Source organism: Heloderma suspectum, chromosome 16 (genome assembly GCF_057233095.1).
Source record: "Heloderma suspectum isolate Gila_16-S chromosome 16, 16-S_ref, whole genome shotgun sequence".
Lineage (NCBI taxonomy): Eukaryota > Metazoa > Chordata > Lepidosauria > Squamata > Helodermatidae > Heloderma > Heloderma suspectum.
The window spans coordinates 1,041,899-1,062,307 of NC_139473.1; the positions used below are offsets into that span (position 1 = coordinate 1,041,899).

At 49.0% G+C, this 20,409-nt stretch overlaps 2 protein-coding genes across 15 annotated transcripts in view; one reads left to right on the top strand and one right to left on the bottom strand.

The window, feature by feature from the left end:
• The window catches only part of SMYD4 (SET and MYND domain containing 4), a 52,149-nt gene that overhangs the window by 26,341 nt on the left and 5,399 nt on the right, over window positions 1–20,409 (bottom strand). For 8 of the 14 annotated variants that reach the window (XM_084822569.1, XM_084822560.1, XM_084822558.1 and 5 more), the window contains 8 exons: window positions 18,499–19,627; window positions 18,013–18,195; window positions 16,798–16,973; window positions 15,758–15,893; window positions 14,323–14,439; window positions 12,248–12,371; window positions 10,998–11,156; window positions 8,312–10,824 (listed from right to left, as the gene is read on the bottom strand). In XM_084822569.1, the coding sequence (XP_084678695.1) occupies window positions 10,668–10,824; window positions 10,998–11,156; window positions 12,248–12,371; window positions 14,323–14,439; window positions 15,758–15,893; window positions 16,798–16,973; window positions 18,013–18,195; window positions 18,499–19,627 (2,181 nt within the window). In that variant the 3' untranslated portion in view covers window positions 8,312–10,667. Of the gene's footprint in view, window positions 1–5,600; window positions 6,396–8,311; window positions 11,157–12,247; window positions 12,372–14,322; window positions 14,440–15,757; window positions 15,894–16,797; window positions 16,974–18,012; window positions 18,196–18,498; window positions 19,628–20,409 lie in introns of those variants that run through there. The other 6 variants (XM_084822565.1, XM_084822566.1, XM_084822567.1 and 3 more) reach the window with 3 other exon arrangements.
• Window positions 368–10,083, top strand: SERPINF1 (serpin family F member 1). Its single transcript, XM_084822585.1, has 8 exons — window positions 368–419; window positions 4,113–4,207; window positions 4,521–4,713; window positions 4,799–4,954; window positions 7,014–7,217; window positions 7,560–7,702; window positions 8,942–9,152; window positions 9,744–10,083. Exons 2-8 carry the CDS (start codon window positions 4,121–4,123, stop codon window positions 10,001–10,003), a joined length of 1,254 nt encoding a protein of 417 aa, XP_084678711.1. The 5' UTR covers window positions 368–419; window positions 4,113–4,120; the 3' UTR covers window positions 10,004–10,083.

The following is a 20,409-nucleotide window of genomic DNA, read 5'->3' on the forward strand; positions in this document are numbered from 1 at the left end:
GTACCTATATATCTGTTTGCACATGCATCTATACAAAGAGAAGGATGGGGCTAACCCCCCGCCCCCAATCTCATCCTGGAATCACTCCTCTAACACTCCTGCTGGAAAGGAGCTCCTGGTTTTGCCAAGCTCCAGCAGGGCCCCATCTCCCCTGTCTAGGGCCAGCATTTGCTCAGGAAGAGGTGTAAAAGACGGCTCCATACAGTGTCAAAAACTGGAGGAGGCTGCTTTAAGAGCATCTCTCCTCCTCCTCCTCTGGGGAAACTGTAACTTGAAGCCTGCTGATGGTTGGGCTGGGATAGCCTGTTGGCTGGCCGGCAGCAGCAGATGTGGCCCCATTATAAACTCCACACTCCCCCTGCTCTCTCCCACACTGCCTGGTCACGGAGAACTGTGCTGGAGGAGGACAGCAGACTGAGGTAAGGAGAAGCTTTTCTAGAGGCATCTCTCTGGTGGCCAAAGGAAGAAGGGCAAGCAGAAGAGCACAGGGAGCGGTGGCAGAGGTGTGTGTGTGTGTGTGTGTGTGTGTGTACACAGCACATCCGAGGACCCTTTGGAAAAGCTGGTGTGAGGAAGTACCCCAGGAATGCTGGTGGGGACAGAATTGTGCTTCTTTCTCCCAGCAGACTCCTATAAGGAGTGTTGTTTTCTTCTGCTACCAACTTTACTTTGAAGTATCCTCTTTACAGCAGGAATGCACAAAAAGTGTGTGTACGTGCACACGTATGTAAGAGGAAACGTCAGGAAGATCCAAGTCTACTGGCTCCAAGGCACAACATCCATTACAGCCATGCAGACTCTACATTCTGCACTGGGAGGAAGGAGTCCCAGTCTGAGATTGGTAGCAACAGTGGGCTGTAGTTCCACTGTACAAACAGCGGAGACTCTACCAGCTTGCAGAATTTCACCCTTGTAGAACAGAGCCCTGATACATCTTTCAGAAATATTTGATGTGAGACTTTCAGATGACAAAAGATCCTCCATCACCTTGCCCAGCAGCCAAGTTTATTCCTTGTTAAGGATTTTTCCTCTTCAGCACTGTGTCTTTTGCTGTCCTGGCCTATGGGTGTGGATGTCTTCAGAACTCAGGCTCTTTCGCCTTTATAGAAACAAGTCAGAGGAGGAAAAAACACCATATCCTAGGCACCTCCCAACTTTGTCTAGAGGAGAGATCCTTCCTATTTTCTCTTTTGGCTGTGTGCTTCAAGAGTTGTGCTAATAGGATCCAGATGTTTAAGCGTACTCAAGCACGGCAGGGTTTCAATAGAGCGTCTTGGCAAAATCTGGGAATTCTGAGCCTGGTGATGATAAAACCAGAACCTGATGATCTGAGGCCTCCTCCTCCCCAAACTGAAACCATGGCTGGGACTAGAGCAGCTTCCCCCAACCTGGGGCCCTCCAGATGTGTTGGACTACAACTCCAAGCATCCCCCAGCCAGGACTAGAGCGTGCAAAATAGGACTTAATAGAAACCCATTCTTTGTTAGTTCTCCCCCGCACCCTGAACAATCCATACATGCATCCTGTAGGTCATCATGGGACAGACCCCCTCTCATCTATTCCGCAGGATTTCTAGGTGGCTCCTAATGGAGCTGGCCTAAGAGATTTGCCACAGCCAGCAGTCTGCTCCCCAGTGGATGTGTTCCCATCCACTTTAAGTGATGGGAATTAGAAGATAAAAGCAGAAGAAGGTTCCTGCTGCCCCACAGAGCTTATACTCTCAGTTACAACCACTGGGGAGATCAAAGAGGCAAGTAAAACACAAACAAACAAAATAAAGTAAAAAAAGAAAGAAGGCAAGGGTAGGTCAAGGTGTAATGAACTTGAGCAAATAAAGCCCCATCTAGGCCAAAGGCTTCATGGGAAATCTGGAATTTGAAGGAAGCAAGGCAGTAATACATCAGCTGCTCATCTCTGCTGTGGGGAGCGACCAAGAACAGGCTGCAGCAACCTCTTCCTTAAGTGGGGGTTTCTCTGGGCACGAAGCTTCTGTGGGTTTGCCTTGCTGTCATCTGACATGTTCACTTTAAGGCTGTGTTAATCCGAAAACCATGTGCCAACTTGCTGATTTGGCTGCTCCAAGGAATGCCTTCCCTTTAATTGTAGGTTTTTAAGGACAAAACTATTATTTCCACACAGCCCTCTTGGCGCCAGCTTTTGGGGCATGGCGTGTCTGCTGGGGTTACAGGCTACCCTTTGGACTGGATGGGGCATGATCCAAGTTTGCCCTTTGCAAACACCAGTGAGGAGTTAATGCCAGAGATGTGCAAAACAGCCGCTCTGCCTTCTTCCTCCCAAGGGCCTCATCCTAGTCTATTGGGTCCATTAGGGCTTGAAGGACTCAGGATGAGAAAAACAGGTGCCCCCACAGACTGTGTTACTTCAAAAATTTGCTGGTCCAGAAAGCAAGCTTGGATGCCAGGAATGGATTGTGCATGTGTCTTCTGAACTCATGAGCAAAGCCCCAAGGAAGGGACTAATTGTAGGACAGAATGCTTGTGACTAATAGCTGCCTTCCTGTCTCTCAAGCAAATGTATAATGTAGCAAGAAATTCATAGGATATGCTGCTGGTATGGTAACTAACTTCAGCATCGTTACAAGCAAAGCAGTCTGCAATCTTTTTTCTCATTTCCACCTTCAACTGCTCTGGAATGATGCAGTTCCTCTTGTCCTTCCATAGCTACATGTAGCAACAGCTCCCAGGTGCAAATTCATAGTGCCAACATGCTCGAAATATGTCAAAGCACTATATTGTGAACTCAGAGCTAGATAATGAAGGAATCCAAAGGTCCTTGCCCTATCCTAGGGGTGGGCAATTTTGGTCTACAATTCCCATCATCCCCTACCTTGGCTATGCTGGCTGGGGCTGATGGGAGTTGCCCACCCCTGCTCTATACAAAACTGAAGGATCTCAGTAGTATCAGGTAAGGATGGGTGAACTCACCTCCCCACACCACACACACACAAATCATGCAACACCACAAACCAAATTCTATATCCCTCCTGATTGCGTATACATTATTTCAACTATTTATGCACAATGTTATTAATTTTTATGTATTCATTTTATGCCACCCTTCAGGGCAGTAAGTAACATAAAAACAATTTAAAAATATAAAACACACACAGACAAATATTAAAACTAAAACAGCACCATGAACAGAGGAAGCTGCTTTATACTGTGTCAGACCCTTGGTCCATCTAGCCCAGTACTGTTGACACTGACTGGCAGCAATGGCTCACCAGGGCTTCAGGCAGGATTCTTTCTTAGCCCTGCCTGGAGATGCTGTCGGGAATTGCATCTGGGACCTTTTGCGTGCAAAGCAGGGGCTCTATCACTGAGTCATGGCCCCTCACAGCATAAAACAGCTCAAGCCCAGATAGCAAGCCACAGAAAACAAAATATAAAACAAGTTGTGGCAGTTTAAAAATCCACCTTAATCATTAATTGAAAGCAGACTGAAACAAACAAAAAGTATTTTAAGGCCAGTTTTATAAACAGCCGAAGAGGGGCCCAAATGTACATCCCATTGAAGGGAGTTCCACAAAGCTATGGCCACCACTGAAAGGGCTGCAAATCTTATGACCACCAATCCGACCAACCTTCACAGCGGGCTGAACTGCATGCTTCATAAGTTATAAAATTATCATATGTTGCGTTGAATTCTTTCCTGAGCAACGCCTTGCTTTGCTGGTTTCTAGGGGAAACGTTAAACACTCTGGAAGGTCCTCCTTGTCTGGTGAACTGATTGGAGCGTCTGTATTGAATTTTATAGGCATATCTAGTATTGGACTTGAGAGCTGTAATGGTCTCATTCTTCTATTGTTCGCTGCTTTAAATATTTACAAGGAAAAAAGTGGTAAATCACTACTCTGGGGCAGTCAGGATCTTTGCAAAGCACTGAAGTCTAAGCCTATTCCTCTCTTCGCTGCAATGATGAGAGACTTGCTTCTTCTAACCCCCACCCCACCCCCCCGGAAGTGTCAGACCCTGGGACAAGGAGTCCTTCACCTCATGACCCTATACCACACTTGCAACTCTAGCTACAGGAGAAGGCTGGTCACAAGGGCTGAAGTGGATAGTTACACTTGTTCATTCCTCCCTGTCCAGGCCCCGCCATGCAAAATCTTGTGGTTCTTCTGTGGCTGGGACTCCTTGCCATATCCTGCAGAAGCCAGGACGCGGGTACCGGGAGCAGCCTGCAGGTCAGTGGGGTGGTGGGGGTGGTGTAGCAACCTCCTGCAATGCTGAACACAATCCCGAAGCATCCTTTGGCTTAAAAACAGCTAGCATTAGCTAGCAAGGAGGGGTTGGGAACTGGCTGGATAACCCAGCCCATGGAAAACGGGATGAGGACTCCTAAGCTGTCGCCTTCTTGCTTTTGTACCTAGAGAATTCCCTAGTTGTCTTACAGCATTCCCACCAAGCGGGGAGTCTTAGAAAGGTAATTCCCCTTCCCCTTTCATTACATCTCTTGGAACAGGACCATTCTAAGCGAACAAATTCTGTCTTCCAAAGGATCCTGAGGCGGACACTACAGGTGGAACAGAGGAGGAAGACCCCTTCTACAAGGTTCCTGTGAACAAGCTGGCAACAGCTGTCTCCAACTTCGGCTATGACTTGTACCGCCAGCAATCCAGCCAGACGCCCACCGCCAACGTACTGCTTTCTCCCTTCAGCATTGCCACTGCTCTCTCAGGCCTTTCACTCGGTGAGCTTCTGTTACCATTCCTTCCTGCCCCAACACCACCAACCCGGGAGAGAAAACTTCACAGACCTTATTTTGTGGTTGGCAGGTGCGGGAGACCGGACAGAAGACATCATGTCTCGCGCGCTCTTCTATGACACACTCACCAAGGGCGATATCCACAGCACATACAAGGAGCTCCTGGCCAGCCTCACGGCGCCCTCAAAAAGCCTGAAGAGCGCCTCTCGCCTCATCATGGAAAGAAGTAAGCCTCAGGCCTGTGTGCCACAGGAGCCTGGGAGTGGGGGCAGAGGCAAAGAGGCATCCAAGGGCATAGGGGATGACTGCTGAGATTCTGTTCCAGCAAGCAGCATTTCCTGGCCCACAAGTCAAACCATAGAATCATAGAATAGTAGGGTTGGAAGGGGCCTACAAGGCCATTGAGTCCAACCCCCTGCTCAATGCAGAAATCAAGTCAGAGCATCCCTGACAGATGGCTGTCCAGCCTCGTCTTGAATGCCTCCAGTGTGGAAGAGCCCACCACCTCCCTAAGTAATTGGTTCCATTGTTGTATTGCTCTAACAGTCATCTCTCTCTCTCTCTCTCTCTCAAGGTAGATGTTCTAAAGGAAACAGTTCTCCCCTCTTTTTGGTAGTTTTTATATATATATATAAAACCCTCTTTTTGGTAGTTTATATATATATATATATATATATATATATACACACACACACACACACACACACACACACACTACCAAAAAGAAGGGAGAACTGTTTCCTTTAGAACATCTACCTTGATAGTGGATCTAGCCACACAAAAGACCGTCACCTCCTGAGCAGTTGAGCCCAGGGTACTAGTAGCCAGCGATCACAATCCTCACCTCAGAACAGAAGACATTCGGGCAGAAATTATTGAAAGCACTAGTTGCACTTTGCTTTATTCTCTCAGCAAATCCTAAGCTGACACTGTTCTTAGTCACTTCTGTGAAATAATTCCTGCTGATCATTGCAAAAATTATTTAATCATTTATACCCCAACTTAGTAAAATAATTTCACTCATTATTCACCAATTTCCCTCCACATTATGTATTATTTAACTAACAGATTAATTGCAAGCCCTGCAGATAGCCCTATCACTATCACCCCATGTAGGCAGAGGGAGAAGGGTGGCCCTCTCACTGATCTTGGGGTTGTGGTTAGGGACGTACGGATTCCCCACCTTCCATTCCGGTGGGGAATCCACCTGGGGGAGGGGGAGGCAATCCATTCCTCCCCCCTGGAATCCTCTGGAGTGGCTTTCTGAGGATTCCACAGAGCCACACTCCGGCTCCGTACCGCTGCACTTATCTCTGCTCCAGGAGGATTCTGGCTGGAACGGCACTCTGGCTTCGGAGCGCCACTCCGGCCAGAATCCTCCTGGAGCGGAGGTAAGTGGAGCCATTCCACTGCGGATTCCAGAGGCCAGATTCTTTGGAATCTGGCCTCATTTGAGTCCACGGCGAATTTCTCTGATATCCCTAGTTGTGGCGGACAGCTCAATGAAAATGTCAATCCAGTGTGTGGCTGTTGTGAAAAAGGCAAGCTCCATGTTACACATAATTAGGAAAGGAACTGAGAATAAAACTGCCGGTATCATACTGCCTTTTTATACATCTATGGTGCGACCACACTTAGAATACTGTGGACAGTTCTGGTCACCACACCTAAAAAAAAAAAAAAATGATATTGTAGAGCTGGAAAAAGTGCAGAAAAAGGCAACTAAAATGATCAAGGGGCTGAAGCAACTCCCCTGTGAGGGAAGGTTACAACAGCTGGGATTGTTTAGCTTGGAGAAAAGGGGAGTAAGGGGAGACATGATAAAGGTGTACAAAATTATGTATGGTGTGGAGAATGTGTATAGAGAGATGTTTTTCTCCCTCTCATAATACTAGAACCTGGGGTCATCCCGTGAAGCTGATTGGTGGGATTCAGGAGAGATAAAAGGGAGTCCTTCACACAGCACATAGTTAAACTATGGAACTCGCTACCACAAGATGCAATGATTGTCACCAATTTTCCATGGGCAGCTGGTTGGCCACTGTACGAATAGAATGCTGGACTAGATGGACCATTGGTCTGATCCAGCAGGGCTCTTCGTAGGCTCTCTCCACAGCTCCCCTGTTCTCTAGCTGGGGAACGCTGTGGCCTGGATTGTGTAGGCCAGCCTAGCTAAAACCCCGCAAAAATGGTTTTTATCAGCTTCCAGATCTAGGATTCCATGACTACAGACTTCATCTCAAAGTACTTCTGGGTATGATGGAATCTTTCTGGTCTCCCCTCAGGACTAAGAATGAAAATTGGATTTGTAAATGAGCTAGAGAAGAACTATGGAGTCCGTCCCAGAGCGCTGAGCGGAAACACCCGTGCGGACCTGCAGGAGATCAACAACTGGGTGCAGCAGAGGACTGGTGGGAAGGTCAGCCGGTTCCTTGCGGAGATTCCCAACGGAATCAGCATCCTCCTTATTGGTGCAGCGTATTTCAAAGGTAAGGGAAGGCTCCTCTTGTGAGAGGAGTGGGGGAGAGAAAAACATCCGTTCTCAACTTGGTGCCCCCCTCCTGATGTGCTGGACTGCAACTCCCATCATTCACCATGCTGGCTGGGAATGACAGAAGTTGCAGTCCAACGCATCAGGAGGGCGCCATGCTGAGAGAGGCTGGCCTGGAGCAACAGGTGACATTTCTACTTCCTCAGTGTTAGGATCAAAGAGAAAGACAGAGGCTGCTAGATGCCTTCTGCTTCTGCACAGGAGAGGCGTCCATTCCAACAGCAACTTTTGGAAGAGGAGAATAGGAGCACTAACTTTCCCCTTCCTCTCTCAACAACAGGTCAGTGGGTGACCAGATTTGACCCCAAGCTGACTAAACTGCAGGACTTCCACCTGGACGAGGAGAGGACAGTGCAAGTGCCTATGATGTCAGCCCCCAAAGCCATCCTGAAATACGGCTTTGACTCGGAGCTCAATTGCAAGGTCAGTGTGAAGAGGAGGAGGCCTTGCACAGCAGGACTCTTGTTGCAGGGACCGGTGGCCCCTCTCCCTCACTGGCTACTTTCTCCCAATCTCTGCTGAATCAGTGACAAGCAGCATAAAATCCATGCTGGTCAATGTGAACATCCGATGTTTTTGCTTTTAGTGCACACTGTATATTTGTCCTGACCTCCTTCCTCTTTCTAACAACCCCCTTCAAGACATTCACCGCTATTCCCACTGAGGAGCAGCCAGAGGCTGGTCATCTGCCCCAGATCATCTAAGCAGCTTGATCACGGATTTGAACACTGTGTCCCCCTGAGTAGAGACTCTTCACATGGGTTATTTAAAAAAAAAAATCACACAGAGTGCCTTCTCCCTGCTGAGCTAAAACTGGCCAAAAAATGTTCTCTAATTATTACCAAATGGGCAATGAGTGTGAGTGGCAGATGTATCTGGAGAGACATTTTTTCATTGGGCTTCTGACAGAGGCCCAAAGCCCAAGTCACTGAGTCTTCTGGAACTACAGCAAGATCTTCTCTATTTACAATGCCAACAACCAACAGTGAAAATTAGGCTAGTTAACTTGGTGTTATTTTGTTTGTTTATTTTATATCCCACCTTTCTTCCCCCAAAAATGGCGATCAAGGTGGCTAACGATAAAACCAAGATTGTTTTAGGAAGCATTTTGAAGAATCTCATTTTCCCTAAGAGGCTCACGAGCTAAATTAGCAAGGGATGAGCAAGACTAAACAACTTTCCCCAAAGGAATGCGAACAGCTGGTATTTATAAACTGGAGCGACACACTGATCAGGACACAGTTTTGTTTTAAAAGTGTCTCCCCTTCTACTGATAGTATAGTCAAGCCTCACCTGCCTTTTAAACATCAGAGGCACTCAGACTCCAGCTGCCTACAGCCACTGTTACCCCTAGTTGGCCAGCAATCCTGCACCCGATTTGTTTCCCAAGGAATCAGCCCCGTAATCCTACACACCTCTCTGGCATGCATGCTTCTTCCCCAGAGGCCGGGAACAGGAGTGATGCTCCAACCCACATTTTCCATGTCGTTTATGCTTCGGAGGAAAGTAATTCTCATCACAGCAACAGGGAATGGTCCCAACTGCGAGGAATTCTTCTGGGGGAGAGCAGGTGGGTGGGTGCAGCCGCACAAGGAGTACAGAAGGAAGACTCCTGTGGAAGTGCAATGCCTAATCTTTGGCTTTCCCCAATTCCCACTCTAGATTGCTCAGCTGCCCCTGACAGGAAGTGTCAGCATTGTGTTCTTCCTGCCCGAAAGTGTGACCCAGAATATGACTCTGATTGAGGAGAGTCTCACCTCCGAGTTTATGCACGACATAGACAAGCAGCTGAAGAACGTCCATGCAGCACTGAGCATGCCCCGGCTCAGGCTGACCTCCGAGTCCGGGCTTGCCAGCACGCTCCAGGAAATGCGTATGTACTCAAACCAGGTCTCCCTTTGAGTTAGGGTCAACGCTGCCACTGCGTCTGCCCTGCCCTGCCAGCCTCACCTGCTGGCATTGGCCAGACAGAAGTGCCAAGAAGCTCACAAGCAGGGCTGAGGAAACATTCAGCTAAGCATCCCCCACACTACTCCCATCCCCGAGTCTGGCGCTGGCCACCTTGTTTTTTATATCCATTAATTAGAAGTAAGCAGCCTCTGAACTTGGAGAGTAATTTCTAGCTGCTGTAACGAATAGCCACTGAGAGCATGAACTGGTCTGATCTTTTGAGGAAGTCTATGCCAGTGGCAGCACAACATCCCGTGGCAATGCACTGTGCAACTTATTACATTTCTATACCGCCCAGTAGCCAATGCTTCACCATAAGCACTTCCTTAGGTCTGTCCCGGACAGGCTGCTGCCAGTTTTACTCATTTTCCCACATAGCATACAAGCTGGTTCCAGCAAAAAGCCTTACTGGCTCCTCCGCTAGTCTGTTACTGAGAGCCCAGGAGATGCTGCCTGGCTCTAGCCATTGGTCAGTTCTCCCCAGCTAATGAGACACCCTCCTCCTTCCTCACAGGGCTCCAGGCGCTCTTTTCAGCACCTGACTTCAGCAAGATCACTTTGAAGCCAGTCAAGCTCTCCCATGTGCAGCACAAGGTTGCCCTGGAACTCAACGAGGATGGGGCAGGCGCCGCGTTGACCCCTGATACTGAGGCTGCCCGCCTGAACTTCCCCATCGCCTACAACCTGGACAGGCCCTTCCTATTTGCACTTCGGGACAATGAGACGGGAGCACTTCTCTTCATTGGGAAAGTCCTGGACCCCCGGAGTTCTTAGAACCCTCGCCAACCACCAGGGCAGCCTGTGGGCTGCTAAGAAGCGCCTGCCAGGGGCGAGGGGGGTGTTGTGTCCGACAATCGTTACGCTTATGTGCTGCAATAAAAGTGCTTCTGCCTTAAACATGCCTCAAGGACAACTCTTGCATGGGGTCAGAGGATTCTTATACCAAGGCCAATACCTTTTTGCTGACAAAGTGTACAAAAGGAGGTAGCAGTGGAGGGGAAGCAGAGAAGATAAATGTCACCCCTCTTCCTTGTTTTTCCTTCCATTCAAGAAGCCCCTTGGGACAGTATATGCAGTGCAGTGTTCTTCCCTTGGAAGGGAATGGTGGAGCAGTCAGTCAGTGTCCTGGGCCTGGAGTCCAGAGAAGCCTGCATGCGTATGTGTTTTGTGGCAATTTCCAGCAACAGCCATCCCTTGCACCACCTGTGGTACTGTTCTAGAGGGTCCCCAATGTGTGCGCACACAGTAGTGTTTTGCGCATGTTTACCAGCATCTCTGGATCCCAGCTTAGTGAACCTGTACATAGCTTCCAATCCTGTTACTCAGCAAAGCTACCTCTTCCTCAGAGAGAGTGCTTTGGATCACCACCAATTCCATAAGCAGGATAGATTCCCTTCTTTCACTTACCAGCCCCACCCCCCAGGGCTTTTCCACCACTTCAGATCCCCATCATCTCAGGTGATAGGGAAGTTCCATGCTGCTTCCTGTTAGAAAAGACAACACTGGGCTTGATGGACAAATAGTCTGACCTGGTTATCAGGTTTCTTCCTATGCCCCGAGAGCCAGCAAACAGAGACGGGAGCATCCTTTCAGGCCTACAGGGAAGACCACAATGTTTTAATGAAGGGAACCAGTGTCACGTGGCTTATTTTCTCTGGACTCCCAGATGCAGAAGGAGGGACATGTGCCCCATCATTCGGGGTTCATCCCTACTGAGGGTAATGTTGAACTCCAGCTTAGCCAGGTGGTGTGCGTGAGTTCCACTTACGCCATTTTGGCTGCTGCTGCAACGGAGGCTCCCAGCAACTCCTCCAGGCAGGCTTTCATCTCTTGCAGCTCTTGGATCTGGGAGCTCCGGGCACCCAAATGCATGGACAAAACCATCTCAGCCTTCTGAATGGTGTGCAGAGCTTCCGACACAGCACACCTGGCCAAAAAAGGAGGCAGGTACAGTCAGAGAAGGTCTGGCAATAAACCCCAAGAGGGATTCGAACCTACTCTCAGCCACCTCTTCCCTGGGGCAAGACGCTAAAAGGATGTCAGGGTGGAAACTGAGCCGACAGAACCCCAGAGCAGTTCTGATTCTGAGGAGGATCAGCAATCTGTGGGAGAGGAGCTAGCTCATCCCTCACAGGCACAGCAGCTGGCAGAGATTCCTCCTGCCGGCATTCCTGAGATAGTGATCCTAACAGTGAGAAAGTGCGGGAATGGGGCTTGCTAGACGCTCGATGCAGACACAAAGAGCGACGAGCAATGGAGGGCGCGGAAAGGAGGTGTAGCGCCCGTTTGGCGCGCAAGCAACGGCCGCCTCCCGTGGACCCAAGGGAAAGAGGGAGGATCTCTCCCTAGCCCATACATTCAGAGTCTTCAAGTGACTCTCCTTCAAATGGGGATCAACTGCCTACTCAGTGCATAGGCCACTCTGCTGTTCCTTGCTTAGTTGCTGGTGATTAGCATCTGAAAGAGTCATTAAGTTGTAAAAGGATTAAAGCCTTGAAAAGAGTCCTTTCTCTGTGTCTTGAGTTGGCTATTGGAGTCTACTGAAAGAGGCCACTAGGGGCCTCTTGACAAAGGGGCTGGTATGTAAATGGACCTCAGGAAGAAGGAAAGAGAACAAGCCAGGGCTCTGGCAGATCACCACCAGGAAGAATGCCCTAACAACTGAGGGACAAACTAGAAGTGAGGTCAATTGTGTCCAGGTATGCTTTTTGTTATGTAAATAACAGCTAAAAAGGCCCCAGGTTCAATCTCTGGTATGTCCAGGTAGGGCAGGAAAAAACTCCTGCCTGAAATCCTGGAGAGCTGCTGCTGGTTAATGTCCACGACAATACCGGGCTAGATGGACCCAGGGTCTGACTCTGTAAAAGGCACTTCATAGGTTCCTATGACTGTGTGTGTGTGTGTGGGGGGGGGGGGTTTGATAATGGAGGGCTCAACACCTCCTGCTGCATCCCTGCCTGCTGCCCTTTCAAAACACACACTTCTGGGCCTCCAAAGGGAAGGGAGCAGAGTGCTTACCCATTAAAGAGGATTTGTGCCAGTTTGAAGAGCTCCTGGCCCACTTCTATGCTGGAAGACCCATAATGGGCTTCCACAGCCTGGATGCTACTGCGCAGATGCCCCACTGCTTCATGCCACTTTCCTGGGAAAGAGGAGAAAAGGAATAACACCTGTGAATCAGTCTATTGGAGGCAGGAGTGCTTTATGTATGCTCCAGACAGCCACTGCTTCATGTCTTCACTGCCTTAAACAGTGTGCTCTATTTATTTTATGGGTTATGGTAGCTTTGGGCTATCAGCATTGAAGCTTGCAAGTATGATCTCACTGGCCATCTCAGCCCTGTTCTGTTGCCACTCCCTCCCCCCGACCTCCCCCCTCATTCACCCCAACCCTTCTTTAAAAAAACACACACAACTATTTCTAAAGCCTGCACCTTGCAAATAAATACTTTATACAGACTCAATAAAATATATTAAAGTGTGTAAGTGTAAATTGTAAAATATTAAGCACAAAGTAATGCACAGTGGTGTGCGTGCGTGCGTGCATGTATTCCTAATTTCACATATTCACTGATAGAATCTTGGCTGGCAGTGCCTAGCCAGGAAAAAGAGCTCAGTGGTGAGCTCAGAGGTGATGCCTGGGAGTGGTGAAGACAACAAATCCTCAGTCAGCGGAGGGTGGAGCCGACCCCCATCAAACTTCTACTTTCTCCAAGCCATCCAAAATTTTATACACCTCTTATCATGTCCCTCCTTACTTGCTCCCCGCCCCGACTAGTATTTTCCAGGTCTACAATATCCTTTTTGTGGTGGGGTGACCAGTACTGGACACAGTATTCCAAGTGTGGTTGCACAATAGATTTGTTTGAGCACATTATTATATTGGCAGTTTATTTTACATTTTTTCCTAATTACACCCAACATGGAGTTTGCTTTTTTCAAAACAGCCACACACTGGTTCAATATTTTCATCAAGCTATCCACCACAACCCCAGGACCCCTTTCCTGGTCAGTCACTGACAGCTCAGACCTCATCAGTGCATATACAAAGTTGGGGGTGGGTGGGTGTTGTCCCAATGTACATTGCTTTACGGTTGGTTACACTGAATATCCCTTGCCATTTGAATGCTCATTCCCCCAGTGTGAAGAGATCTTTCTGGAGTTCTTTACTATCACTTTTGTTTTAACCACCTTAAATAATTTGGTGTCATTGGCAAATCTGGCCACCTCACTGTTCTGGATTAAAGAACTATTAAAAAGTACTGGTCCCAATACAAATCCTTGCAGGACCCCACTGTTTACATCTATTGTGAGAGCTGACCATTTATTCCTACTCTCTGCTTCCTGTTCTTTAACCAGCTAGGGATCCATAAGAGGACCTCTCCTCTTAACCCATGACTGCTATGTTTGCTAGGATTCTTTGAAGAGGGACTTTGTCAAAAGGCTTTTGAAAGTCCACTTGCTTCTTGACACTCTCAAAGAACTCTGAAAGTTCAGCAAAGCAGGCCTTAGGTTTGCAAAAGCCATGTTGATTCTCCTTCAGCAAGTCATGATAGAGATATATACAGTTATCAATGGTGTGGAGAAAGTAAAGAGAGATATATGTCGTCCTGGAGCTTGGGGCCAACCAGTGAAACTGATTGGCAGCAGACTCAGGGAAGACAAAAGGAAGCCCATCTTCACACAGAGTTTGCTGCTTCAGGCTTTGAAGAAGGATTAAGGCAGATTCATGAAGAGGAGGAGAGGTCTATCAACTGCTAATAGCAATGATAGCTAAATGGAACCTTCAGAGGAAGGTTCGGAGGAAGGCCATCTCTCTCTCTTTCTCACTACTGGATTCTGGGCATAAGTGAGGGAGGAGGGCTATCAGCACCTTCATGCCATGCTGTTACTGCTGGGCTTCCCAGAGACATTTGGCTGGCCACTGCTGGAAACAGTATGCTGGGTTCAACTGACCTACTTTGGTCTTACGCTCTTAATCCAAAGAATTTAGCCTTTACAGACATTGCGGTGGGTGGGGGTGGAAGGCAGAATACACTCCGAACTGGCTGTATTGGGGATCTATCCTTGCCTTTATTTACAATGACACCTTACCCATGGTCACATACGCCTGTGCGAGGTGATCCTCAATCTCACCCACCGTCAGGTGCACCGGAGAGAGGAAGCTCTTGGCATTCAACCTGCATTTCTGCAGCAGCTCCACCGACTGGCCTGAGAATTTGAAAGGGGCATGAAACCAGCACGAGCATGTGATGAGCATGACATCACTGTCATCATCTCCGCCATCCTTGCAATGGGCCCAATGAGATTGGTCCATATTAACATCTCCTTGATGAAGATGCACCTGGTATGTGTGGGTGCTGCTAAGACAGAGATAATGAAACATTTGTATTTTTTTTTAATGTATCTGTCTTGATCTGTGGTGAAGCCTTGAGTACTCCATATTGAGCCAGAGAAGCAGGATAGAAATATTTTAGTTTAATTAAACAAACCCAGGACTTCCTGGTTTATGCCATCGTCTCTTAGGCATGATGCTATACTAGCTATCTGGGCATAGACTTTATCCCTGTTGCTGTTGTTTTTGAAAGACTCACACGCTTCCTTAACCTTCCCCCTTTTTGCATTTCCAGGAGGGTTGTTCCTTATAGGGAAGTTGAGGATGGTGTGGTGGTAGGATGGAGCAGCATCCCTGGGCAGTTGCTGCCACTGTGTGGTCAGGATCATAGCATCACTGTACAGACCTCCTTTATTTTTATTTATTTATTAAATTTATTGATCGCCCATCTGGCTGGTCACCAAGCCACTCTGGGCGATGTACAAAGCATATAATAAAACAGTTTAAAACAAAATTCTACAAGAAAAACATTTTCTAAAATACCCTAAGCCACCCCAAATGCCTGCCTAAACAACCACATTTTTAATGCACGACGGAAGCTCATTAAAGAGGGGGCATGGCGGAGTTCCCTAGGGAGGGAGTTCCACAGAGTGGGGGCCACCACAGAAAAGGCCCTCTCCCTTGTCCCCACCAGTCTAGCTGTCCTGACTGATGGGACAGAGAGAAGGCCATTCGAGGCTGATCTTGTTAAGCGGCCTGTCTGGTGTTGCTGGAGGTGCTCCTTAAGATAGGCTGGGCCGGAAGAATATAGGGTTTTAAAGGTCAAAACCAACACCTTGAATTTGGCCCAGAAAGCAACTGGTAACCAGTGCAACTCCTTCAGCACTGGAGTGATGTGATCTCGCCGGCGGCTGCCTTTAATCAGGCAAGCTGCCACGTTCTACTTGTATTACCTTTCTACTTGTATTAAGCTGTCAGTGGACAGGGGATAGCAAGGCCCATGGGGTGGGAGGCTCATTTGTGTTATTTATATTTAGTATTCCTATGCTGCCTTTCTGCCACCAAAGTGGTGTACAACACGTCAAAGACAATAAAAACATCATAAAACAATTTAAACCATTCAAAACAATAAAAACGCACCAAATTAAAAACAGGCCAAACTAACAGGTCAAATTAAGAAGGTGTGGGTCATACCCAGCTCTCCATGCTCCAGAAGCTCCAAGGCTGTCTCAGTCAGCCGCCGAAGTTCCCGTAGCTGGTGCTGGAAGTGGTCCTCAGGGACTAGTACTTTACAGGCCCCACTGGAACAACGGAGCATGCCTCTACCCCCCTGGAAAAGCCACTTTATCATTATTTCTGCACAAACATAGCTTGTAACACTCACCCCTGGCCATGTAGCATTATAACGCCACATCCCATCCTCAGTTACATGGTGTTACACCCCCACCCCAGTAAACTGACTCCCCTCCAGAGATGGCAGGGATTCAGCCTAACGTATGCCAAGGGGGCAGAGTTTCTTTGTAGCAAGTGATAGAACATGGCTTCCTTGTCTATCACTGCCATGAGCACTTCACCCCACATATAAAGCAGTGGTGGGGGCGGGGGAGTGGTCACACTGCATGGAGGAAGGGGCAGAAGAGTTACAGCAATGACAAGATAGCTGCAAAACTGCTGGGTAGAATAACATCCACAGCCAAGTGTAGGGTTCTGAGCAAATCAGTGATGTTATGAGAGCACACAAGAAAGTGAAGGCTGGCTAAAAGGGAAGTTCCAAAAGGAAATTCTGGGATTAGCCCAGAGGAAAGGAAAGGCATATGAGGTTTCCAAACACTGGGCAAATATGCAATGTGGATCCACGGCTACTTGTCATGAGGGGCCTGCGAGGCTTCCATGACATGCTCAGAAGCAGCCTATCAGGGAGCACAAGGCTTCCATGACATGCTCAGAGGCAGCCTGCCAGGTTGCTGCCTTCATGCCCAGCTGGTGGGCACCCAGAGGCATGAGGCGGGGACACTATGGGAAGCAAAGGGCGGGGCTAGAGGGACCCCCTCTGATCAGCTCAAGCAAGGGGGCTGCAGCTAAGTCCTAATGGCCCTGAGCAGAGGACTCCAAGCCCATGGGTCTGAGGGCCTTCTCATCACAGGCTGAGATGTGCCATCACTGCCGCCGCCGCCGCCACCCCCCCCCCGCCCCCAGGGTTCAATGCTGCCAAAGGCACCGCGGTACGGCCTTGCCTGCATGGGCATCTGGCATGTGGGGCAGCAGAAGAGCTGGTCCAGGGAGGAAGATGCTCTATTGCTGGAAAGGGGCTGCAGCTCCTCCAAGCAGGGCTGACACTGGCACTCAAAGAAATACTGAGAAAGGAGCCACTTGCGCCTTTCGGCAGCCCCCATCCTGCACTTGTGAGGCCCTGCCAAGAGAGGAGGGAAAAAGCCATCGATGGACACAGCCACAGTGGGGGACACCGTTCAGAGCACGGAAGGATGCTCACAAAGGCACATCGGAACAGCGGTCGCAACAGGTGTCCCCCCCACCCCCAAGCTTCCTCCAGCCTTTGCTTTGTCAGGAACAGGCACACTTGCCAGCAACGCAAGGATTTTAATCCTTCATCCTGGCCCCACCCTGCAAAATTTGGGCATGCTGCAAGCCCTTAAAATAAAAAGTTAGAACACTGCATGTTCCTTCATTCAATTTAACATTCATTTGGTGCCCTTAAAAAGAACAACTCATAATCAATTTTTTAAAGGTTGCAAAACTGCTTTGGGGAGGCAAGATTGTGAAGTCACAGCCACCCCTCAACCAGAGGTGTGTACAGCTGGCTTCTACGACAAACCCACAAATCTGGTTTTGCCTTACCATGGCACCGAAGAGGAATCAGTATCTCTGGCCAGAGTGTGTCAGCCTGCTTCCAGAGCATGGCACTTGCTGTTTGTATGCCTCTTCATGTGCAATTTTCATTTTGACTGGCACTCTCCTGGAGCTGGAATTACTCCCCGTGCTTGTCACCCAGAAATACAATGCCGATAACTGTTTAAAAATTTATATCTGTTATCAGCTGGCTGGGCTCTCAAATTCTCTCACAATCCCAGACACAGTAACTGAAACCAACATTATAAAATCATAGAACTTAAACACAACTCACACAAAATAAACATATTGAATGCCAGAAAGAGGCTGGGAAAGAGTTTCCAAATGCTTGCGTGCCAACATCAGAGCTTAAGCTGCCACACCAGGAACTTGGGAAATAGCTTACCAGGGCTCTCCCACCACCTCCAAGGCCCATTACAGAAACTAATGGGTCTGAGCTGCATGCAGGCCCCTTTGTTCAGCAAAGGAGAGGGAAAGGAAGGGAAAGGGAAACAGTACCTCCCTGCTGTGCTTTGGTTCCCCTGAGATGACTGAATTCACTCGCATCAGGTGACCCGGCTCCCTCCTTGGCAGTTACTCACCGTAGCAGTGGAGAATCTCCTGCCCTCTGAGGATTGGCTTCAAAGCCCTGACCTTGGCAGTACTGCCGCTGAAAGTCATGCTGGTGTTCGGATCACAGGAATGGTTCAGGAGACTGACCACTGGGAACAGCGCTGTGGCCAGGCGCACCTGTTCTTGGCTAGCAACTGGCCTGTCTTCAGAGCCTGAGTGGAAGTGACAAGAGTTTTTAGGGACCAGAAGGATCCAGGAGAGTATGGACACCTTTGAATAGCCTTCTCCACCCTGAAGCCCTCCAGAGGTGTTGGGCTGCCACTCTCAGCATTGCCAGCCAGCATGGCCAAGGGCCATGGGAGTTGCAGTGCAGCACCTCTGGAGGGCTCTGGGGTGGAGAAGCCTGCCTCTGAAGCACCCACATGATAGAAGCTCCTCCTTTTGCATCACACCCCACAGCCAGGTAGTCCAGGGAATCCACACAGGGGGAAGACCAGCCCACCACCTCCACTGACCTGAGGCACGGAGAGTGGTCACTGCCTGCGCATTGCACTGCAGCTGCAACATGTGCCTCAGCATGGCCTCCCCCAAGATGTTCACGCCAGGAGCTGCCACAGCAGCATTCAGTTCCTCCTGGTTCTCAGACATATCATTCCCTGGGATCAAGGCCTCCAGACCAGCACCTCCGAGTCCCTTGCACAAGGCGGCGACACTCAGGCCACAGAGGAACTTGAACTCAGGACTGTGCTCTTCCATGTGTGGCAACAGGCTGAAGGCAGCTCGGTAGGAGCTGCTGTACTGCCCATCAGCATTGCAGCCGGGAATGGAGGCAGACGCTCTCTCCGTAGCAGCCCTGGAAACCGGTACCTCAGCGCCAGGCTCCGTCATGTCCTCCCCACGGGACTGCTCTACTAAAGTAATGACTTCTGCAAAGTCAGCCACCAGAACTGATCTGAAGGAGACATGGCAGAAGATGCCCAGTGCGAGGAGCAGCCCCCCAAGGGAGCACTCTCTCCTGTGGTAGTTCTCCCATGCTAGCTGGGAACACTTGTAGCTGCAGTACTTAGCATAGCTGCACCCCTGGCAGGGAACAGACACCAGCAGTTGCCTCAAGCAATGGTGGCAGTGAAGATCTTCGTTAGCAAGCTGCCCACTTAACATGGCCTCAGCACTGCCTCGGAGCAAGAAGCTTTCTCCTGGACAAAGCACGCTTACAAAAGCCTCTTCCCTCACTAAGATTTCACCAGGAAGGATATCTTGGGCAGCAACTAAATGGCGCCCTTTGGAAGTGGAAAAGTTCAAGCTGACCGATGATGAGGCACATAAAATTCTGTCATTTTCCTCCCAGGGCTCCAAGTCCTTCTGGGCCTGGCCAGGCATGATGGGCTGACAGACTAAGCTACTGTTCGCCTTACAGGCTTTGACTTTCAGCTGATTGAATTTACTAAGCAGCATCTGGTGGCATCTAGTAGTTTTCAGACTCTGGTCTGCAGACATTTTGTTCTCCGCACTGCTGAGGGCTTCTGCCACTTCCTGAAATCTCCCTAGAGAAAGGAGGCATTCAGCTTTTCGCAGCAAAATCTTGGGGTACAACCTCTCTGGGTAGCCCTCTTCCTCCGCCCTCCTAATGTCTGCCAAAGAAACCTGCAAAGAAGAGAAGGGTAAGGCCTTCCAAACACTTGAAAAGGCATTTGCAGTGTTTGAACACTGCAGTGTTCCAAGCCCGGCTAGTCCATCGCTCAATGTTATGCTTAAATTTATAGCTAAGAAGGGGAATTCTGCCACATCCCACCATTTGCCACTTGACTGTCATGAATAAGTGCCACGTATGCCATGTCAGGCTCTCTACATTTGAAACCTTGTAAAAAGCCACCCAACTGGAGTAGAGAAGCACTTATTTGGTAATGTTATTTCCCCGTTGAGAGGAATGAAAAGTTGTGAGCCCCAGAATGCAAAGTTGTGAGATTTACTGGGTTGAAAATCCTGCTACATTTAATATAATTTAACTCCAGGAAAACACACTCAGAGCTAAAGTGTCAGCATCTAACTCAAAGTAGCATCTGGAATTTTAGGAACATCAGTAGCTGCCATAGGCCAGGTTAGACTATTTCTTCATCTAGCTCAGAACTGCCTGCTCAGCCTCTGACTGGCAGTGGCTCTCCAGTGCCTGAGACAGAGAAAGGTCCTTCCTAGCACCTGTGACTCAATTCTTAGCTGGAGCTGGTGGGGGACTGAACCGGGGACTATCTGCACGCCAACATGTTCTCCCTGCCACCGGCACCATCAACCAGTTACAGCACAAAGCTGTACATGTCTACAAAGAAGTAGGTAAATGGGTAGAGTGTCACAGCTTTAGGGCACAATCCTAGGCATGTTTAGATGGGGAAAAAAGGCCTACAACTCCCAGGATACCCCAGTCAGCATGG

What these genes read in the sequence shown, in the direction of transcription:
- SERPINF1 (XM_084822585.1), top strand. Translation starts at nt 4,121, where the DNA reads ATGCAAAATCTTGTGGTTCTTCTGTGGCTGGGACTCCTTGCCATATCC. An exon ending in GTACCGGGAGCAGCCTGCAG is followed by an intron (nt 4,208 to 4,520) that starts GTCAGTGGGGTG and finishes TGTCTTCCAAAG; the next exon opens with GATCCTGAGGCGGACACTAC. An exon ending in CAGCACGCTCCAGGAAATGC is followed by an intron (nt 9,153 to 9,743) that starts GTATGTACTCAA and finishes CCTTCCTCACAG; the next exon opens with GGCTCCAGGCGCTCTTTTCA.